The 16,194-nt window shown below is 38.5% G+C and overlaps 1 protein-coding gene across 6 annotated transcripts in view; it reads right to left on the bottom strand.

Moving 5' to 3' along the window:
- Positions 1-16,194, bottom strand: part of LOC128703888 (CXXC-type zinc finger protein 1) — a 57,142-nt gene that overhangs the window by 29,643 nt on the left and 11,305 nt on the right. For all 6 annotated transcript variants that reach the window (XM_070087031.1, XM_070087030.1, XM_070087028.1 and 3 more), the window contains exons 3-7: positions 15,982-16,072; positions 13,605-13,803; positions 10,255-10,415; positions 6,678-6,938; positions 5,617-5,826 (exon numbers count right to left, since the gene is read on the bottom strand). In XM_070087031.1, the coding sequence (XP_069943132.1) occupies positions 5,617-5,826; positions 6,678-6,938; positions 10,255-10,415; positions 13,605-13,803; positions 15,982-16,072 (922 nt within the window). The remainder of the gene's footprint in view (positions 1-5,616; positions 5,827-6,677; positions 6,939-10,254; positions 10,416-13,604; positions 13,804-15,981; positions 16,073-16,194) is intronic.

Genomic DNA, 16,194 nt, shown 5'->3' with positions numbered 1-16,194 from the left:
CTCCCATAAGCACAGTACCATCAGCAAAAACAACTGTGTCAATTCCCATTTTGTATTTGATTCCCTATAATTTAATCCCACCCCTCCCCTGAACACCCTAGCATTTACTTCTCTTACAACCTCATCTATAAATATATTAAACAACCATGGTGACATTACACATCCCTGTCTAAGACCTACTTTTACCAGGAAGTAGTCTCCCTCTCTTCTACACACCCTAACCCGAGCCTCACTATCCTCATAAAAACTCTTTAAAGCATTTAGTAACTTACCACCTATTCCATAACTGCAACATCTGCCACACTGCTCCCCTATCCACTATCATATGCATTTTCTAAATCCATAAATGCAATAAAAACTTCCCTACCTTTATCTAAATACACTGCTCACATGTATGCTTCAATGTAAACACTTGATCTACACATCCCCTACCCACTCTAAAATCTCCTTGCTCATACGCAATTCTACATTCTGTCTTACCTCTTAATTCTTTCAATAATAACCCTACCGTACACTTTTCCTGGTATACTCCTGGAGGTTACCTGGAGGTTATTCCGGGGATCAACGCCCCCGCGGCCCAGCCCACGACCAGGCCTCCCGATGGATCAGGGCCTGATCAACTAGGCTGTTACTGCTGGCCGCACACAGTCCAACATACGAGACACAGCCCGGCTGATCCGGCACTGACTTTAGGTATCTGTCCAGCTCTCTCTTGAAGGCAGCCAGGGGTTTATTGGCAATTCCCCTAATGCTTGATGGGAGGCTATTGAACAGTCTTGGGCCCCGGACACTTATGGTGTTTTCCCTTAGTGTACCAATGGCGCCCCTACTTTTTATTGAGGGCATTTTGCATCGCCTGCCCAGTCTTTTACTTTCGTAGGGAGTGATTTCTGTGTGCAGATTTGGGACCATTCCTTCCAAGATTTTCCAAGTGTAGATTATGATATATCTCTCCCTCCTGCGTTCCAATGAGTACAAGTCAAGTGCTTCCAAGCGTTCCCAGTAGTTAAGGTACTTGACAGAACTTATGCGTGCAGTAAAGGATCTCTGTACACTCTCTAGATCTGTGATTTCACCTGCTTTGAATGGAGATGTTAATGTACAGCAGTATTCCAGCCTAGAGAGAACAAGTGATTTGAAAAGGATCATCATTGGCTTGGCATCTCTCGTTTTGAACGTTCTCATTATCCATCCTATCATTTTCTTTGCACATGCAATTGTGGCACTGTTGTGATCCTTGAAAGTGAGATCCTCAGACATTACTACTCCCAGGTCCCTTATATTATTTTTCCGCTCTACTGTATGGCCAGAGTCTAGTATACTCTGTTCTAGTTATTATCTCCTCCAGTTTTCCATAACGGAGTAGTTGGAATTTGTCCTCATTGAACATCATATTGTTTACCGTTGCCCACTGGAAAACTTTGTTTATATCTTCTTGGAGGTTAACTGCGTCCTCAGCAGATGACAGCCTCATGCAGATCCTAGTATCATCCGCAAAGGATGATACGGTGCTGTGATATGTATCTCTGTCTATGTCTGATATGAGGATAAGGAATAAGATGGGGGCGAGTACTGTGCCTTGTGGAACAGAGCTCTTCACTATGGCAGCCTCCGATTTAACTCAGTTGACCACTAGTCTTTGTGTTCGATTTGTTAGGAAGTTGAAGATCCATCTCCCCACTTTCCCAGTTATTCCTTTAGCACGTATTTTATGGGCTATTACACCATGATCGCATTTGTCAAATGCTTTTGCAAAGTCTGTGTATATTACATCTGCATTCTGATTTTCTTCCAGTGCATCCAAGGCCATATCATAGTGATCCAGTAGTTGTGAGAGGCAGGAGCGACCTGCCCTGAACCCATGTTGCCCTGGATTGTGCAGATTTTGGGAATCCAGGTGATTTGCAATCCTGCTTCTTAGCACTCTTTCAAAGATTTTTATGATGTGGGACGTCAGAGCTATTGGTCTATAGTTCTTAGCTAATGCTTTGCTGCCACCTTTATGGAGTGGGGCTATACCCGTTGTTTTAAGTGACTGTGGAATTTCACCCATGTCCAAGTTCCTCCTCCATAGTGTACTTAGGGCACGCGAGAGGGGTTTCTTGCAGTTCTTAATGAAAACAGAGTTCCACGAGTCTGGGCCCGGGGCTGAGTGCATGGGCATGTTGTCAATGGCTTTTTCGAAATCTATCGGAGTTAGGGTAATGTCGGAAATCTGGCATACATTTATGGAGTTTTGAGGCTCATTCATGAAGAAATCATTTGGGTCGTCGATCCTCAGACTGATTAGTGGTTCACTAAACACAGAGTCGTACTGGGATTTCAATATTTTACTCATTTCCTTGTTGTCATCTGTGTAAGTCCCATCCTGTCTGAGTAAGGGCCTGATACTAGATGTGGTATTTGCCTTGTTTTTGGCATATGAAAAGAAATATTTTGAATTTCTTTCAATTTCACTAATAGCTTTAAGCTCCTCCTGTCTCTCCTGGTTCCTGTAAGAGTCATTTAACTTAAGTTCGATAGTTTCCACTTCCCTGGTCAGCGCCTCCTTTCGTGTATCAGATATTCTAGCACTCCTGAGGAGCTCTGTTACTCTTTGTCGTCTTCTGTAGAGGGAGCGTCTTTCTCTCTCCAGTTTACTCCTGCTCTTCTTCTTTCTTAGGGGAATATGCCTAGAACATGCTTCGGCTGCCAGGAAGTTGATCCTTTCAAGGTACTGGTTTGGATCCATGTCATTTAACCCTTTCAGGGTCCGTCCCGTAGATCTACGGCTTTACGTTCAGGGTCCAAACCATAGATCTACGCCATGAGCTCAGCTCACTCTGATAAACTGTGAGTGGTACATTTGGGCCTAGATATGAGAGAATACATCTATGTGGTATGTGTGCACCACATAAAACAGATCCTGCAGCACACTGTGTATAATGAGAGAAAAAAAATGAATTCATGATTTTTCGATTAAAACAGCAACTTTGCAGTGTTTTTTCGTATGTTTTTTATAGTTGTATTTGCGATTTTTTGGTCTCATTTGATAGAATGGAAGACATATTACAGAAATAGAGATGATTTTGATTGGTTTTAGCACTGGAAATGGCTTGAAACTGAGCTCAAAGTAGCAGAAATGTTAAATTTTTGCCGATATTCAAGAGTAAACAAACGACCTCACACGTCTAATACACGTCAGCTGGTGGGTCTAATATACATTCACAAATACGGTGATGATATTTATACAATTATTACAGTATTGCATAACAGTAAATCTTCTATTTTTTGGTGTGAATAAAAATTCATTATGTGAATAAAAAATCAAAATGGAATTTATTTGTAAAGCCTCAAAACATAACTAATGAACAGAGGAAATGTTAGTTTAGTGCCAGGAATGCCTACATTGTTCATTCTGGACCCTATTTTGAAATTGGAATATTTTGAACTTTGTGTTAAATTGGCCAAATTAACAATTTCCGATCACTTTATTTTGTAGTTGAAACAGTTGACTTGGCGATTTCTTGTGCTCAATCGATAGAATAGAAGTAATACTAGTGAAATAGCTAAGAATTTGGTTGATTGGAATAATGTAATTGGCCTAAAATGGGAGTCAAAGTCGGCAAAATCGCCGATTCGTAAATATCGCTGACACATCAAAATTCGCGAGAGCATAATTTCGTCAATTTTCCACCAAATTTCGTACTTTTTGTTTTATTACCTTCACAAAAAGATTCTCTACGATTTCATAAGAAAAAATAACAAATTTTTTTTTTTGAAAATTCTTGGACACTGGTGCGTGACTCCAGATTTGGGCCTTGGACCCTGAAAGGGTTAAGACATCTTCCCAACATGTTTTGTTTAGGATATTGTTTACCTGGTCCCAGTTGATGTTCTTGTTGTTGAAGTTGTATTTTGTGAAGACACCTTCACAGGTACATGCATTCTGCTGATCAGGACCCCTATGCATGTACGTGTGGACTTCGATTAGGTTGTGATCGGAATTAGTTGTTTTTGATATTCTTATGTCTCTTATCAGGTCCTCATTATTTGTGAAGATAAGGTCAAGTGTGTTTCCTAGTCTTGTTGGCTCCACTATCTGCTGGCTTAAGGTGTGTTTTTCGCAGAGACTTAGTAGTTCGTGTGTGTGACCTTTCATCTGCGCTACCTCCGGGGATTGTTTCAGCTTAAACATTATTTGCTACATTCTTCCATTTTGTATGCCTTAGGCTGAAATCACCAAGCAGTAAGATGTTTGGGGATGGAGCTGGAAGGTTTTCCAAACAGTAATCAATTTTCAGTAGCTGTTCCTTGAACTGTTGTGAGGTTGCATCTGGTGGTTTATATACAACCACAATGACTAGGTTTTGGTTCTCGATCTTTATTGATAGAACTTCAACTACCTCATTTGTGGTGTTCAGCAACTCCGTGCAGATGAGGGACTCTGACTCAGTAAACTTATTCCTCTATAATTTTTACAATCTCTTTTGTCCCCCTTCCCTTTATATAAAGGAGCTATACATGCTCTCTGCCAATCCCTAGGTACCTTCCCCTCTTTCATACATTTTTTTTTTTTTCTTTCAACAAGTCGGCCGTCTCCCACCGAGGCAGGGTGACCCAAAAAAGAAAGAGAATCCCCAAAAAGAAAATACTTTCATCATCAATCAACACTTTCACCACACTCACACATTATCACTGTTTTTGTAGAGGTGCTCAGAACACAACAGTTTAGAAGCATATACATATAAAGATACACAACATATCCCTCCAAACTGCCAATACATTTATTAAACAAAAATACCAACCACTCCAACACTGTGTGTCCCCCTGCTTGTAACACTTCTGTCATGATCCCGAGAGTTCCAGCTGCTTTACCCCCTTTCATTCTACATAATGCCTCACACACCTCCCCCACACTCACATCCTGCTCTTCTTCACTCCTAAAAGATGGTATACCTCCCTGGCCAGTGCATGAAATTACCGCCTCCCTTTCTTCTTCAATATTTATTATTATTATTATTATTATTATTATAGCTTTGGGCGATATGTAAAATTTAGTCTACCGGTCTTACTAGGCCTAAGGACAGCAGAATTTTCACTTCATAGAATAGCACTGTCATGATTTATGGATTATTAAAGAATATTTCAATAATTTATTATATTAAAATACAGTACAGCCTCTCCTCGCTTAGCAACTTAGTCGTTTACAGATGACTCAGACTTACGATGGGCTCTCTGACCAGTATGCATACCTAAATAATGTATATTAGAGCTCATTTCCTCAATTGTGTTTATTACAATATACAGTACACTGCTGTATAAACATTTAAAAATATACCAGAAATGTTATAAATGGTGCAAAGGTAACATTAAAACAGTATCAAAGATGATTGGCACAAACCCACTACCATTATAGTATGCTCCTCATTTACTGACGTGGTCTTAGGAACGGAACTCCGTTTTTAAGCGAGGAGAGGCTGTATACAAGAAAAACACAAAAATACATGAGAACACTGACCAAGGAAATGATAAGTATAAAGTGAGGGAAAAAATGAGATTCAAGGAAAGTGATAAAAGGAGGAACAAATACTGGAAACCGTATAATGAATTAATTCAGCAATCTGTTATTCTTACCGAATATATCCTTGCCTCAGCCAACTTAAGTCCACAATCGTCACTACAGTATTTGCTGTTAGGCCGAGCTACTTTGATGCACTGAGGCCCAAAGCATTGTTTTAGGGTGGTAGAGTCGCCCCTGGAGAAGCCTCCATCAGAATCAGTATCTGAACAATCTGATTCATGCCGACCTTTTCTTTTTTTTGTTCCACTATTCAGTTCTTTCTTCTGTTGACATATTGAAAACATTTTGGTTAAATAATTTAAAGAAAAATGATGGCTACAACAGTAAGTAATATATTCTTATTTTCACATATGAAAAGAAGTAGAGTAGAATAAAACACCAGCAATCAAAACTTCAACACTCTGGGAATGTCACAAATCCAATGTAGTGTGGCAGATCCTTCAGAAATCTGGGGCCATCCCTCAAATCTTAGAACAAAATTTCTGAGACATCACCTGCACCTTCATGCTATTTTGTTTCTTCATTTTTCTTTAATCAACTGCAGTGATATTCTGAACATGGTCATGTGGTGCATTTGTGATGTGCTCAAATTTTGGGGGCAAAAATCAATCGTGAAATGTAGAATTTTGTTATTAATTTTATCTACTTATTTAAGGTTTCAGGAATTTGGAAAATTCAGAAGTCTAACAAGGCCTTAGTATCTGCTAGTCCAGATTTGTGGTGGAGAACAAAATATGTGTAGAACTAAATAGAACATAAGAACAAGGTAATGATATCTACAAATACTACTGAAGTATCCAGTATATTAACATGTGATAATACCCCATGTGGGGTTCTAATGGAGTACATTTTTTTATGCAAGTCATTAGTGACTGTGTGTACTAAACTTATAATACTACAAGAATGAGTCTGCGTGATTTAAGCATTTTACACTAATAGACTTACTGGGTAGTTGCAAAAAGAAAAAAAAAAATCCTGTGATGAACATTATTAACATCAGAGGAATGGCAGTTTCCTCACTGGTTGTTGCAATATTTTCCATGTAATATCACTTATTCTTAGTAAATACTAATCTATATTAGATGTACTGATTTGATGGCAATATACAACTTACTTTTCGATTATGTAATTTTGGTTCCTTTTCCTTGGCTTTGTCGCAGTCTAAAATTTCTGGATCTGTGTTAAGTTTCTTAGCTATCTCCAGCATATCTTCATCACTGCATTCATTCTTAACCTTGAGAACTGTCACAGGTTCCTTGATAGTCTCAATGACTTTCGGTGGAGGGTTTGGAGGTTCCTCTGGTTCATAGGTTCTGTGCTTCTTAATGCTACTACTGCTGCTATTTTTGTTGGACTTTTTTTGAGCAAGATGAACCTTGAAAAATGTATATAAACAGTTTGTACATTAAATTTATTCAGTAGCATCTATGATATATATTCTACAAGGAATAATGAATATAAAACCAATTAAAGAGTAATGAAAATTTTTCTACTTTTACTACAGAAAAATGCACTTTTTGTGTGTGTTTTAACAGGCTGGCCATTTTTTCCCATGATAGGGTGACCCAAAGACAACAAAATACATTCACCATCATTCATTCTTTATCAGTCTTGGCAGAAATACATAAAAAACATAATTTAAATGACCCTTCGAACTGCAACTGTAAATCCAAAGGTGACCCAAAAAAGAAACACTTTCAACATCATTCACACTATCACTGTCTTGCCAGAGGCATGCAGATATGACAGTTTAGATGTCCTTCTAAACAGTCAATATCCCACACCCCTCCTTTAGAGTGCAGGCACTGTACTTCCCACCTCCAGGACTGGGTTTCTTGAATCCCTTCAAAAAATATTACCTGAAAGCCGAAAATCTTTCATGTGCTTACACATATGGGTCACTGAGCAGCTGAGAAAGTGAGAAACAAGATGACAGGTGAGGCAGCTTTAGCAACTGTTGGCTTAGCAGTTCGACTTAAAAGATAGAGCCTCTACACTCTCTTGGTGCCAGCAGCTTAAGAGGCAGGTCTATAGGCAATGATGAAAAACATGTTATGATCCACATCTTAAGAAATATTTAAAGGGAGGGACTTGGAAACACGCACAGAAAGGGATAATGAGAAGAACGGCAAACCTTGCTTCCTTGGAAGCCAGTCTGGAGTGAAAGAGGGTAAAAGGCTGTTAAGATAATGGGATAGAAGTTGAGGGAACACATCTTGTTTCTGTTTGAATATTGCCATAATATTTAATTTCCATCTAGGTAGTAGGTTGGTAGACAGCAACCACCCAAGGAGGCACTACTGTCCTGCCAGGTGATTATGAAACGGAAACCTGCAACTGTTTTATGTGATGGTAGGATTGCTGGTGCCTTTTTTTCACCTCAAAACACTTGGGATAACAGGTATATCTTGCTACTCCTACTTCCACTTAGGTGACACTACACATGCATGCATGCATGCACGTACACACACACGTGCACACACATGTACATGGGCACACACACACACACACATCTGGGTTTTCTTCTACTTTCTTAGCAGTTCTTGTTCTTTATTTCCTCTTATCTCTTTGGGGAAGGCAAAAGAATTCTTCCTCTATAAGACATCTGTCATAAGAGGTGACTAAAATGCTGGAAGCAAGGGGGGCTAGCAACCCCTTCTGTATAAATTACTAAATTTAAAAACAAAAACTTTGGTTTTTCTTTTTAGGTCACCCTGCCTCAGTGGGATACAGTTGGTGCATTTAAAAAAAGAAATTATTTCAAAATATTTGGTAATAAAATATGCATGAAAGTCACCTTGGACGAAGACACTGAAAGAATGAAGAGCTCAAATGGGTCACTGTATACAAAACTCAAGAGGAGCATCAAACAGAATGAAAAGAACATGTAAAAGACTAGGGCGTAATTATATCGGCTGACCTTTCAAAAAACACAATAAGGAGGAGGTCACAACAACCAGGAAGATGACGGGATGAGTAATGAGAACTTTCAAAACATGAGAAATACATAGTGACAATGGTGACACCTTTCAAATTGTTTAGTAAGTTTACTCAGGTATACACAAATACCTAGATTATTATACACAGTAGCATATATGTAGAGCACCTAGGATAACCCAAAAAGTCAGAGTGACTTATTTCCATTAGGGTCCTTTTATTACCTTATTATTATACTACAACGGAGATATCTTATTATTATCCTATAAAGGAGATAATATCTTATTATTATACTATAAAGGAGATATACTAGGAATAAGGTAAACTGAATTATTTATATTTACATGTGTGCGAGCTAAAAATATAAATCATTCTTCTCCTCTTCTGTCACTACATTCATTACGTACCTTTCGGCTCTCTTCTTGAACTGGTTCATGCTATAACTGGCTTTAATATGTGCGGGCAGTCTGTTCCATTCCTTAATTGCTGTACAATAAAAGTGTTTGAAGCCTGGCCACTGACTGTGGGTACTACAAAGTTGTGCTCTCTCCCCCTAGTACTATGACTGCTTTAGTTCCTAACCTTGACAAAATTGGCAGCAAGATATTCTGAACAATGTTTGTGAGCAAGTTTATAAACTTTATTTAACTTCAGTTGTTTTACTCTGTCTTCAGAATTCAGCATATCCAATTGTTGTAATTAATCCTGACCTACATGCTCTCTTGAACTTAAGTCAAGGATGAATCTTACCATTTTGTTCTGGGTGATTTGTAGTTTATCTTTAAGTTTTTTGTCAATGCAGAGTACAAAGAAGAGCAAGCGTAGTCCATCTGACAACGAATAAGAGCTAGATATAGGGTCCTGCGAGCCTCGGTAGGCAGATACTGTCCTTGTCTGTAGAGGAACTTCACTCTGGCATTTACTTGCTTTGCTACACTGTTCCCTATTAATTCTCCTAACATGCATGGGTCAAAGGGGATTCCCAGATATTTCACTGAGGAAATTGAAGTGATGGGTTCCCCATTACACCAGACATTAAAATTATTTACCCTCTCCTCAGTTTATGTTTCATGCCAAAGAGTATGCTCTCTCATTTGGAATATTGCTCAGTGTTCACGGCCCCATTAAGGGCAGGAGAAAGATCAGAGCTGCAACAGATACAGAGATCATTTACAGTCCTAAATACGCATGTACTTACTGGAATGGAGGAGAGAGAAATACATAAAGATATACTTGGAAAATACTTGAGGACCTAGTCCTAAATCTGCATACTGCCATAACAGCATACTGGAGAGAGATATGGGAGGATGTGCAAAATAAACCCAGTGAAAAGCAGGAACCCCATAGGTACAATAAGGGAACACTGTATCAATGTCCTTGACCCCAGACTATTTAACATCTTACCAGACAAGTGTACAAGTCTTCAAGAGGAAACTGGATAAATGTCTTCACCAGGTGCAAGATCAACAAGGCTGTGATGGATATGAGAGTCAACAACAGCCTGATTGACCAGGCAAGCACCAGATGAGCCTGGCCCAAGGCCAGGCTTGGGGAGTAGAAAAACTCTTGGAACTCATCAAAGATATATCAAAGGTATCCTTCTAATGATAAATTTATCTTTAGTGTTAATGGTTATGCAATTTGTAATTTACATTTGTTAATGTTCAGCTTCTCTAGGAATTTTAATATGGCAAAACTACCCTCAGTCAGTCCCATTAAATCATTATGGTTTTTATTAACAAAAAGATACTCACAAAGTTTTGGCACTGCCTCTTTTTGCATTTCTGCCTCAGCTTGTGGGGGCCCCCAAACTTGGGCATGTCTTTGCAGTTCTCACAACGGCCACAATCATCTTGCTGGTAACATGCCTCACATTCACCACACCGATGGCTGCTACTGCTCTTACTTTTTGAAGCTGCAAAAATTTAATTTACTAAAGTCTAGGCATTTTTTTTTTTCAACATGCTGGCCACCTCCCACCAAGGCAGGGCGACCCAAAAAAGAAAGACACTTTCACCATCATTCACACAATCACTGTCTTTGCAATGGCACACATATGACAGTTCAGATGTCACTCCAGAAAGCAAATATATCCCAAACCCCTCTTATAAAATACTTTCCTGACTATTTTGCACCTATAACTTCCAGATGTTCTCAATGGGGAAGTGGAACAGAATTCTTCCTCCATAAGCCATGCGTGTCATAAGAGGCAACTAAAATGCTGGGAGCAAGGGGCTAGTAACCTCTTCCCCTGTATGCATTACTAAAGTTAAAAAGAGAAACTTGTTTTTCTTTTTGGGCCACCCTGCTTTGGTGGCATACAGCCAGTTTGTTGGAAGATATACATTAGCTCTGAGAATGGTGCTATGCTTAATGACCCACATGGATTTAGCATGTTTTCGTGACTATAATATGGTCTTATCTCCATGGGAAAGTGGAACAGAATTCTTCCTCCATCAGCCATGTGTGTCGGGAGCAAGGGGTAGTAACCCCTTCTCCTGTATACATTACTAAATTTAAATAGAGAAACTTTCGTTTTTCTTTTTAAGTCATCGTGCCTCAGTAGGATATGGCTGGTATGACAAAAAAAAAAAATCTTAATTTGGAAAGCACTACATGCAAATTGGCTATTATTTTTTGTAAAAGAAATATTTTTACAGAAAATAACAGCCAACAGCATTTTTTACCTATGTGGCATGTTGTTCTAGAACCGAGAGGAGTGATTGGTGGAATGATGAAGTAAAGGGTGTGATAAAAGAGAAAAAGTTAGCTTATGAGAGGTTTTTACAAAGTAGAAGTGTTATAAGAAGAGCAGAGTATATGGAGAGTAAAAGAAAGGTAAAGAGAGTGGTGAGAGAGTGCAAAAGGAGAGCAGATGATAGAGTGGGAGAGGCACTGTCAAGAAATTTTAATGAAAATAAGAAAAAATTTTGGAGTGAGTTAAACAAGTTAAGAAAGCCTAGTGAAAGTATGGATTTGTCAGTTAAAAACAGAGTAGGGGAGTTAGTAGATAGGGAGAGGGAGGTATTAGGTAGATGGCAAGAATATTTTGAGGAACTTTTAAATATTGAGGAAGAAAGGGAGGCGGTAATTTCATGCACTGGTCAGGGAGGTATACCATCTTTTAGGAGTGAAGAAGAGCAGAATGTAAGTGTGGGGGAGGTACATGAGGCATTACGTAGAATGAAAGAGGGTAAAGCAGCTGGAACTGATGGGATCATGACAGAAATGTTAAAATGTATGAAAATGTATGAGAGAGAGGAAGGTACCTAGGGATTGGCGGAGAGCATGTATAGTCCCTTTATATAAAGGGAAAGGGGACAAAAGAGACTGTAAAAATTATAGAGGAATAAGTTTATTGAGTATACCAGGAAAAATGTACGGTAGGGTTATAATTGAAAGAATTAGAGGCAAGACAGAATGTAGGATTGCGGATGAGCAAGGAGGTTTCAGAGTGGGTAGGGGATGTGTAGATCAAGTGTTTACATTGAAGCATATATTTGAACAATATTTAGATAAAGGTAGGGAAGTTTTTATTGCATTTATGGATTTAGAAAAGGCATATGATAGAGTGGATAGGGGAGCAATGTGGCAGATGTTGCAAGTATATGGAATAGGTGGTAAGTTACTAAATGCTGTAAAGAGTTTTTATGAGGATAGTGAGGCTCAGGTTAGGGTGTGTAGAAGAGAGGGAGACTACTTCCCGGTAAAAGTAGGTCTTAGACAGGGATGTGTAATGTCACCATGGTTGTTTAATATATTTATAGATGGGGTTGTAAAAGAAGTAAATGCTAGGGTGTTCGGGAGAGGGGTGGGATTAAATTATGGGGAATCAAATTCAAAATGGGAATTAACACAGTTACTTTTTGCTGATGATACTGTGCTTATGGGAGATTCTAAAGAAAAATTGCAAAGGTTAGTGGATGAGTTTGGGAATATGTGTAAAGGTAGAAAGTTGAAAGTGAACATAGAAAAGAGTAAGGTGATGAGGGTATCAAATGATTTAGATAAAGAAAAATTGGATATCAAATTGGGGAGGAGGAGTATGGAAGAAGTGAATGTTTTCAGATACTTGGGAGTTGACGTGTCGGCGGATGGATTTATGAAGGATGAGGTTAATCATAGAATTGATGAGGAAAAAAAGGTGAGTGGTGCATTGAGGTATATGTGGAGTCAAAAAACGTTATCTATGGAGGCAAAGAAGGGAATGTATGAAAGTATAGTAGTACCAACACTCTTATATGGGTGTGAAGCTTGGGTGGTAAATGCAGCAGCGAGGAGACGGTTGGAGGCAGTGGAGATGTCCTGTCTAAGGGCAATGTGTGGTGTAAATATTATGCAGAAAATTCGGAGTGTGGAAATTAGGAAAAGGTGTGGAGTTAATAAAAGTATTAGTCAGAGGGCAGAAGAGGGGTTGTTGAGGTGGTTTGGTCATTTAGAGAGAATGGATCAAAGTAGAATGACATGGAAAGCATATAAATCTATAGGGGAAGGAAGGCGAGGTAGGGGTCGTCCTCGAAAGGGTTGGAGGGAGGAGGTAAAGGAGGTTTTGTGGGCAAGGGGCTTGGACTTCCAGCAAGCGTGCGTGAGCGTGTTAGATAGGAGTGAATGGAGACGAATGGTACTTGGGACCTGACGATCTGTTGGAGTGTGAGCAGGGTAATATTTAGTGAAGGGATTCAGGGAAACCGGTTATTTTCATATAGTCGGACTTGAGTCCTGGAAATGGGAAGTACAATGCCTGCACTTTAAAGGAGGAGTTTGGGATATTGGCAGTTTGGAGGGATATGTTGTGTATCTTTATAGGTATATGCTTCTAAACTGTTGTATTCTGAGCACCTCTGCAAAAACAGTGATTATGTGTGAGTGTGGTGAATGTGTTGAATGATGATGAAAGCATTTTCTTTTTGGGGATTTTCTTTCTTTTTTGGGTCACCCTGCCTCGGTGAGAGACGGCCGACTTGTTGGAAAAAAAAAAAAAAAAAATTTGGAACAAAACGATTTCTTGCAGCTTTATTTCATAACATTTTGTAAATAATTCCATTATAAACATGGAAGCATTGAGCAATCAACACAACAAAAGAATAAACAAAACATAAATTACTTGAATGTTTGTCTTGCTTGTGCTTTTCTTTATCTCTTCTTTCTTTGTCTCTTCTTTCTTTATCTTTCTTCTCCTTTTCCTTTTTTTCCCTATCTTTCTTATCCTTGTCTCTGTGGTGCTTGTTCTCAGTATGGTTGTGGTGATGTGGTTTCTTTTGTTTGTACTTTATTTCCAGTGAAGGCTCCTTTAGCCTACACTTCTGTAAACAATAAGGCAATTTCTTCATTACAAGAAATACACAATGAGATGATTAGTTAACAGTCCCTACCTTCTAATATTATTAGAGCTGATGATAGTAAAGGAGAAGTCTGTATGTTAAATTTACTATAAAGTGCTTTAAACCATTATTTATCCATACTGATATAAATAAAGATCATTGCTTTTTACCTTTCATTACGTGTATTTTTATACAGGGAGAAATATTTTAAGACATTTTTCTCCATAGCTAAGATGTTGAGTTTATACTTACTGTACTGAGAATAGCACCTTATTTATCACAAATAAAGACATCAAATATCTGTAACCTTTACTGTCCCTACCAGACTATTGTATAAAAAAAAAAAAAAAAAAAAACTGTAATAAAAAGCTGAATATTCATGAAGTTTCTAAACCAAAAATAATTTCCTAATACTTTTTTTAGTATAATATACATGCATCATGAAACACTTCAGTGACCAAACCTGATTTTCAGAAGATCAAGTTTCATGGTTTATACTACAAAATGAAATACTGTACATTCTAAAATTACACCAGCAATGTGGAAACTCACACCAGTGTATTTTTTTTTTTTAAATAAACTTATAAGTAAAACAGTTTGTATATTACCTGAACAGTATTTTGCTAACTAAATACTGAAGTTCTACCAGCATAAATCCAACTGAATACAAGAATGAAACAGCACTACGGTAGGTCTATTGGCCCATGCCAGGTAGGTCTAGCTAATACCAAACCACACCCTCTTATATTCCTGTCCAACCTACATTTAAACTTAAACTCGCTCCAGCAATGCTACCTTGCAGCTTGTTCCACTCATCTACATCTCTACTACCAAACAAGTACTTCCCTATATCCTTTCCAAATCTGAATGTCCTGCTTGAATATACTGCTGTAAATCCATACGAAAAAAAAAATCACTACAGTGGAACCTTGGTTGTCGACTGCACTACTTGTTGAACAGATCAGTTTTCGAACAAGGAATTTGAGAAGAAATGTCCTGATTTTCATATGTTCTCTTGGTTGTAGACCTCTCATCCAGCCCACTGACCAGCAGGTCAATTCTAACGTCAAAAAACTCTATGCCAAAACACTTTTTGAAAGGTGCTTTGAAATCACTTTAGAAACAAATTGAACCCTCAGGGAGTTCTGGAAGGACCATTTCAATGCCCTCACCTGCTTGAGGCTTATAGACAGCCTGGGGGAATGTGTCTTCTAGGACCATGCAATCAGCATGGAAGAAATTGTGGCCTGAGTTTGTGACAGGCAGAGATATTGAAGGATTTGAAGATGAGCCTGAGCCATTAGAAGATAGTGTGTCCCTGGGGAAGACCTTGGGCCTAGAGGCGATTGAAGATGACGTGGAGAAGTTGGTAGAGAACAGAACTGAACTCACCACAGAAGAACATGTAGACCTTCAGAAGTAGCAGCAACAGATTGCAGCAGAGGAGCTGTCATCAAGAAAATGTGTGCTAAATGGTGTGAAGTGCAGCAGTTTGCTGAGAAATACCATCCAGACAAAGCCATGGCCATCCTTCTCTCTAACATGTACAATGACTGTAGGTCTCAATTTAGACAAGTGTTAAAATGGAGCCTGAAATAAACCTCACTGGACTGGTTTTAGCGAAACAAACAACCAGTGAGCCAGAACAAGGTGTTAGTGGCGAAAAAGAGACAAGAAGAGAAACATCAAAAGGCAGTTGCCTGATATATTAAAAGAAGGTGACTTCTTCCAAGCAGTATCATACCCCCTCCTTTCCTCCACCTCCTGCTTCCAGTATGCTATTAGTTCTCCTATGACAGCCAAGAGGCAGTTAAATTTTCATATACTATACAGTAATTCAGTTAAAGTTCATTTTAGTATTCATTTTTACAGCCTTACGTAGTACAGTGTACGTAGTTAGTACATTTTTAATGATTACATTGTCATTGGGGGCTGGAACTGATTAATTCTATTTACATTATTCTTTATGGGAAAAATTGCTTTGGTTGTCGTCCATTTTAGTTGTCAAATCGACATCTGGAACCAATTAAATTTGACAACGAAGGTTTCACTGTACTACCCAATACAACTTGAGTAGATACAGTAATAGATTCAAAACTGTAAATCAGTTAGATGAACTAGTTATGAGAATATAATGAAAAACTGCAATTGGCAACTCACCTGGCAAAAGAATTTTTTAATCTTGTTTGCTTCAGTTTCAGTAACATTAATACAGTCACCATGGTACCATTCCTCACACTTGTCGCACCCACTGCAAATAAACGTAGGTGACAGTAATACATGTCTAGCAATACAGTTCCTATTATTACTACTCTTAAGATTTACTACAAGACATTATTATAGGTTGCTTTGCTTTTGATATAATAGACCCAA

Source organism: Cherax quadricarinatus, chromosome 20 (genome assembly GCF_038502225.1).
Source record: "Cherax quadricarinatus isolate ZL_2023a chromosome 20, ASM3850222v1, whole genome shotgun sequence".
Classification (NCBI taxonomy): Eukaryota; Metazoa; Arthropoda; class Malacostraca; order Decapoda; family Parastacidae; genus Cherax; species Cherax quadricarinatus.
This window is presented reverse-complemented; position numbering and strand designations above follow the sequence as displayed.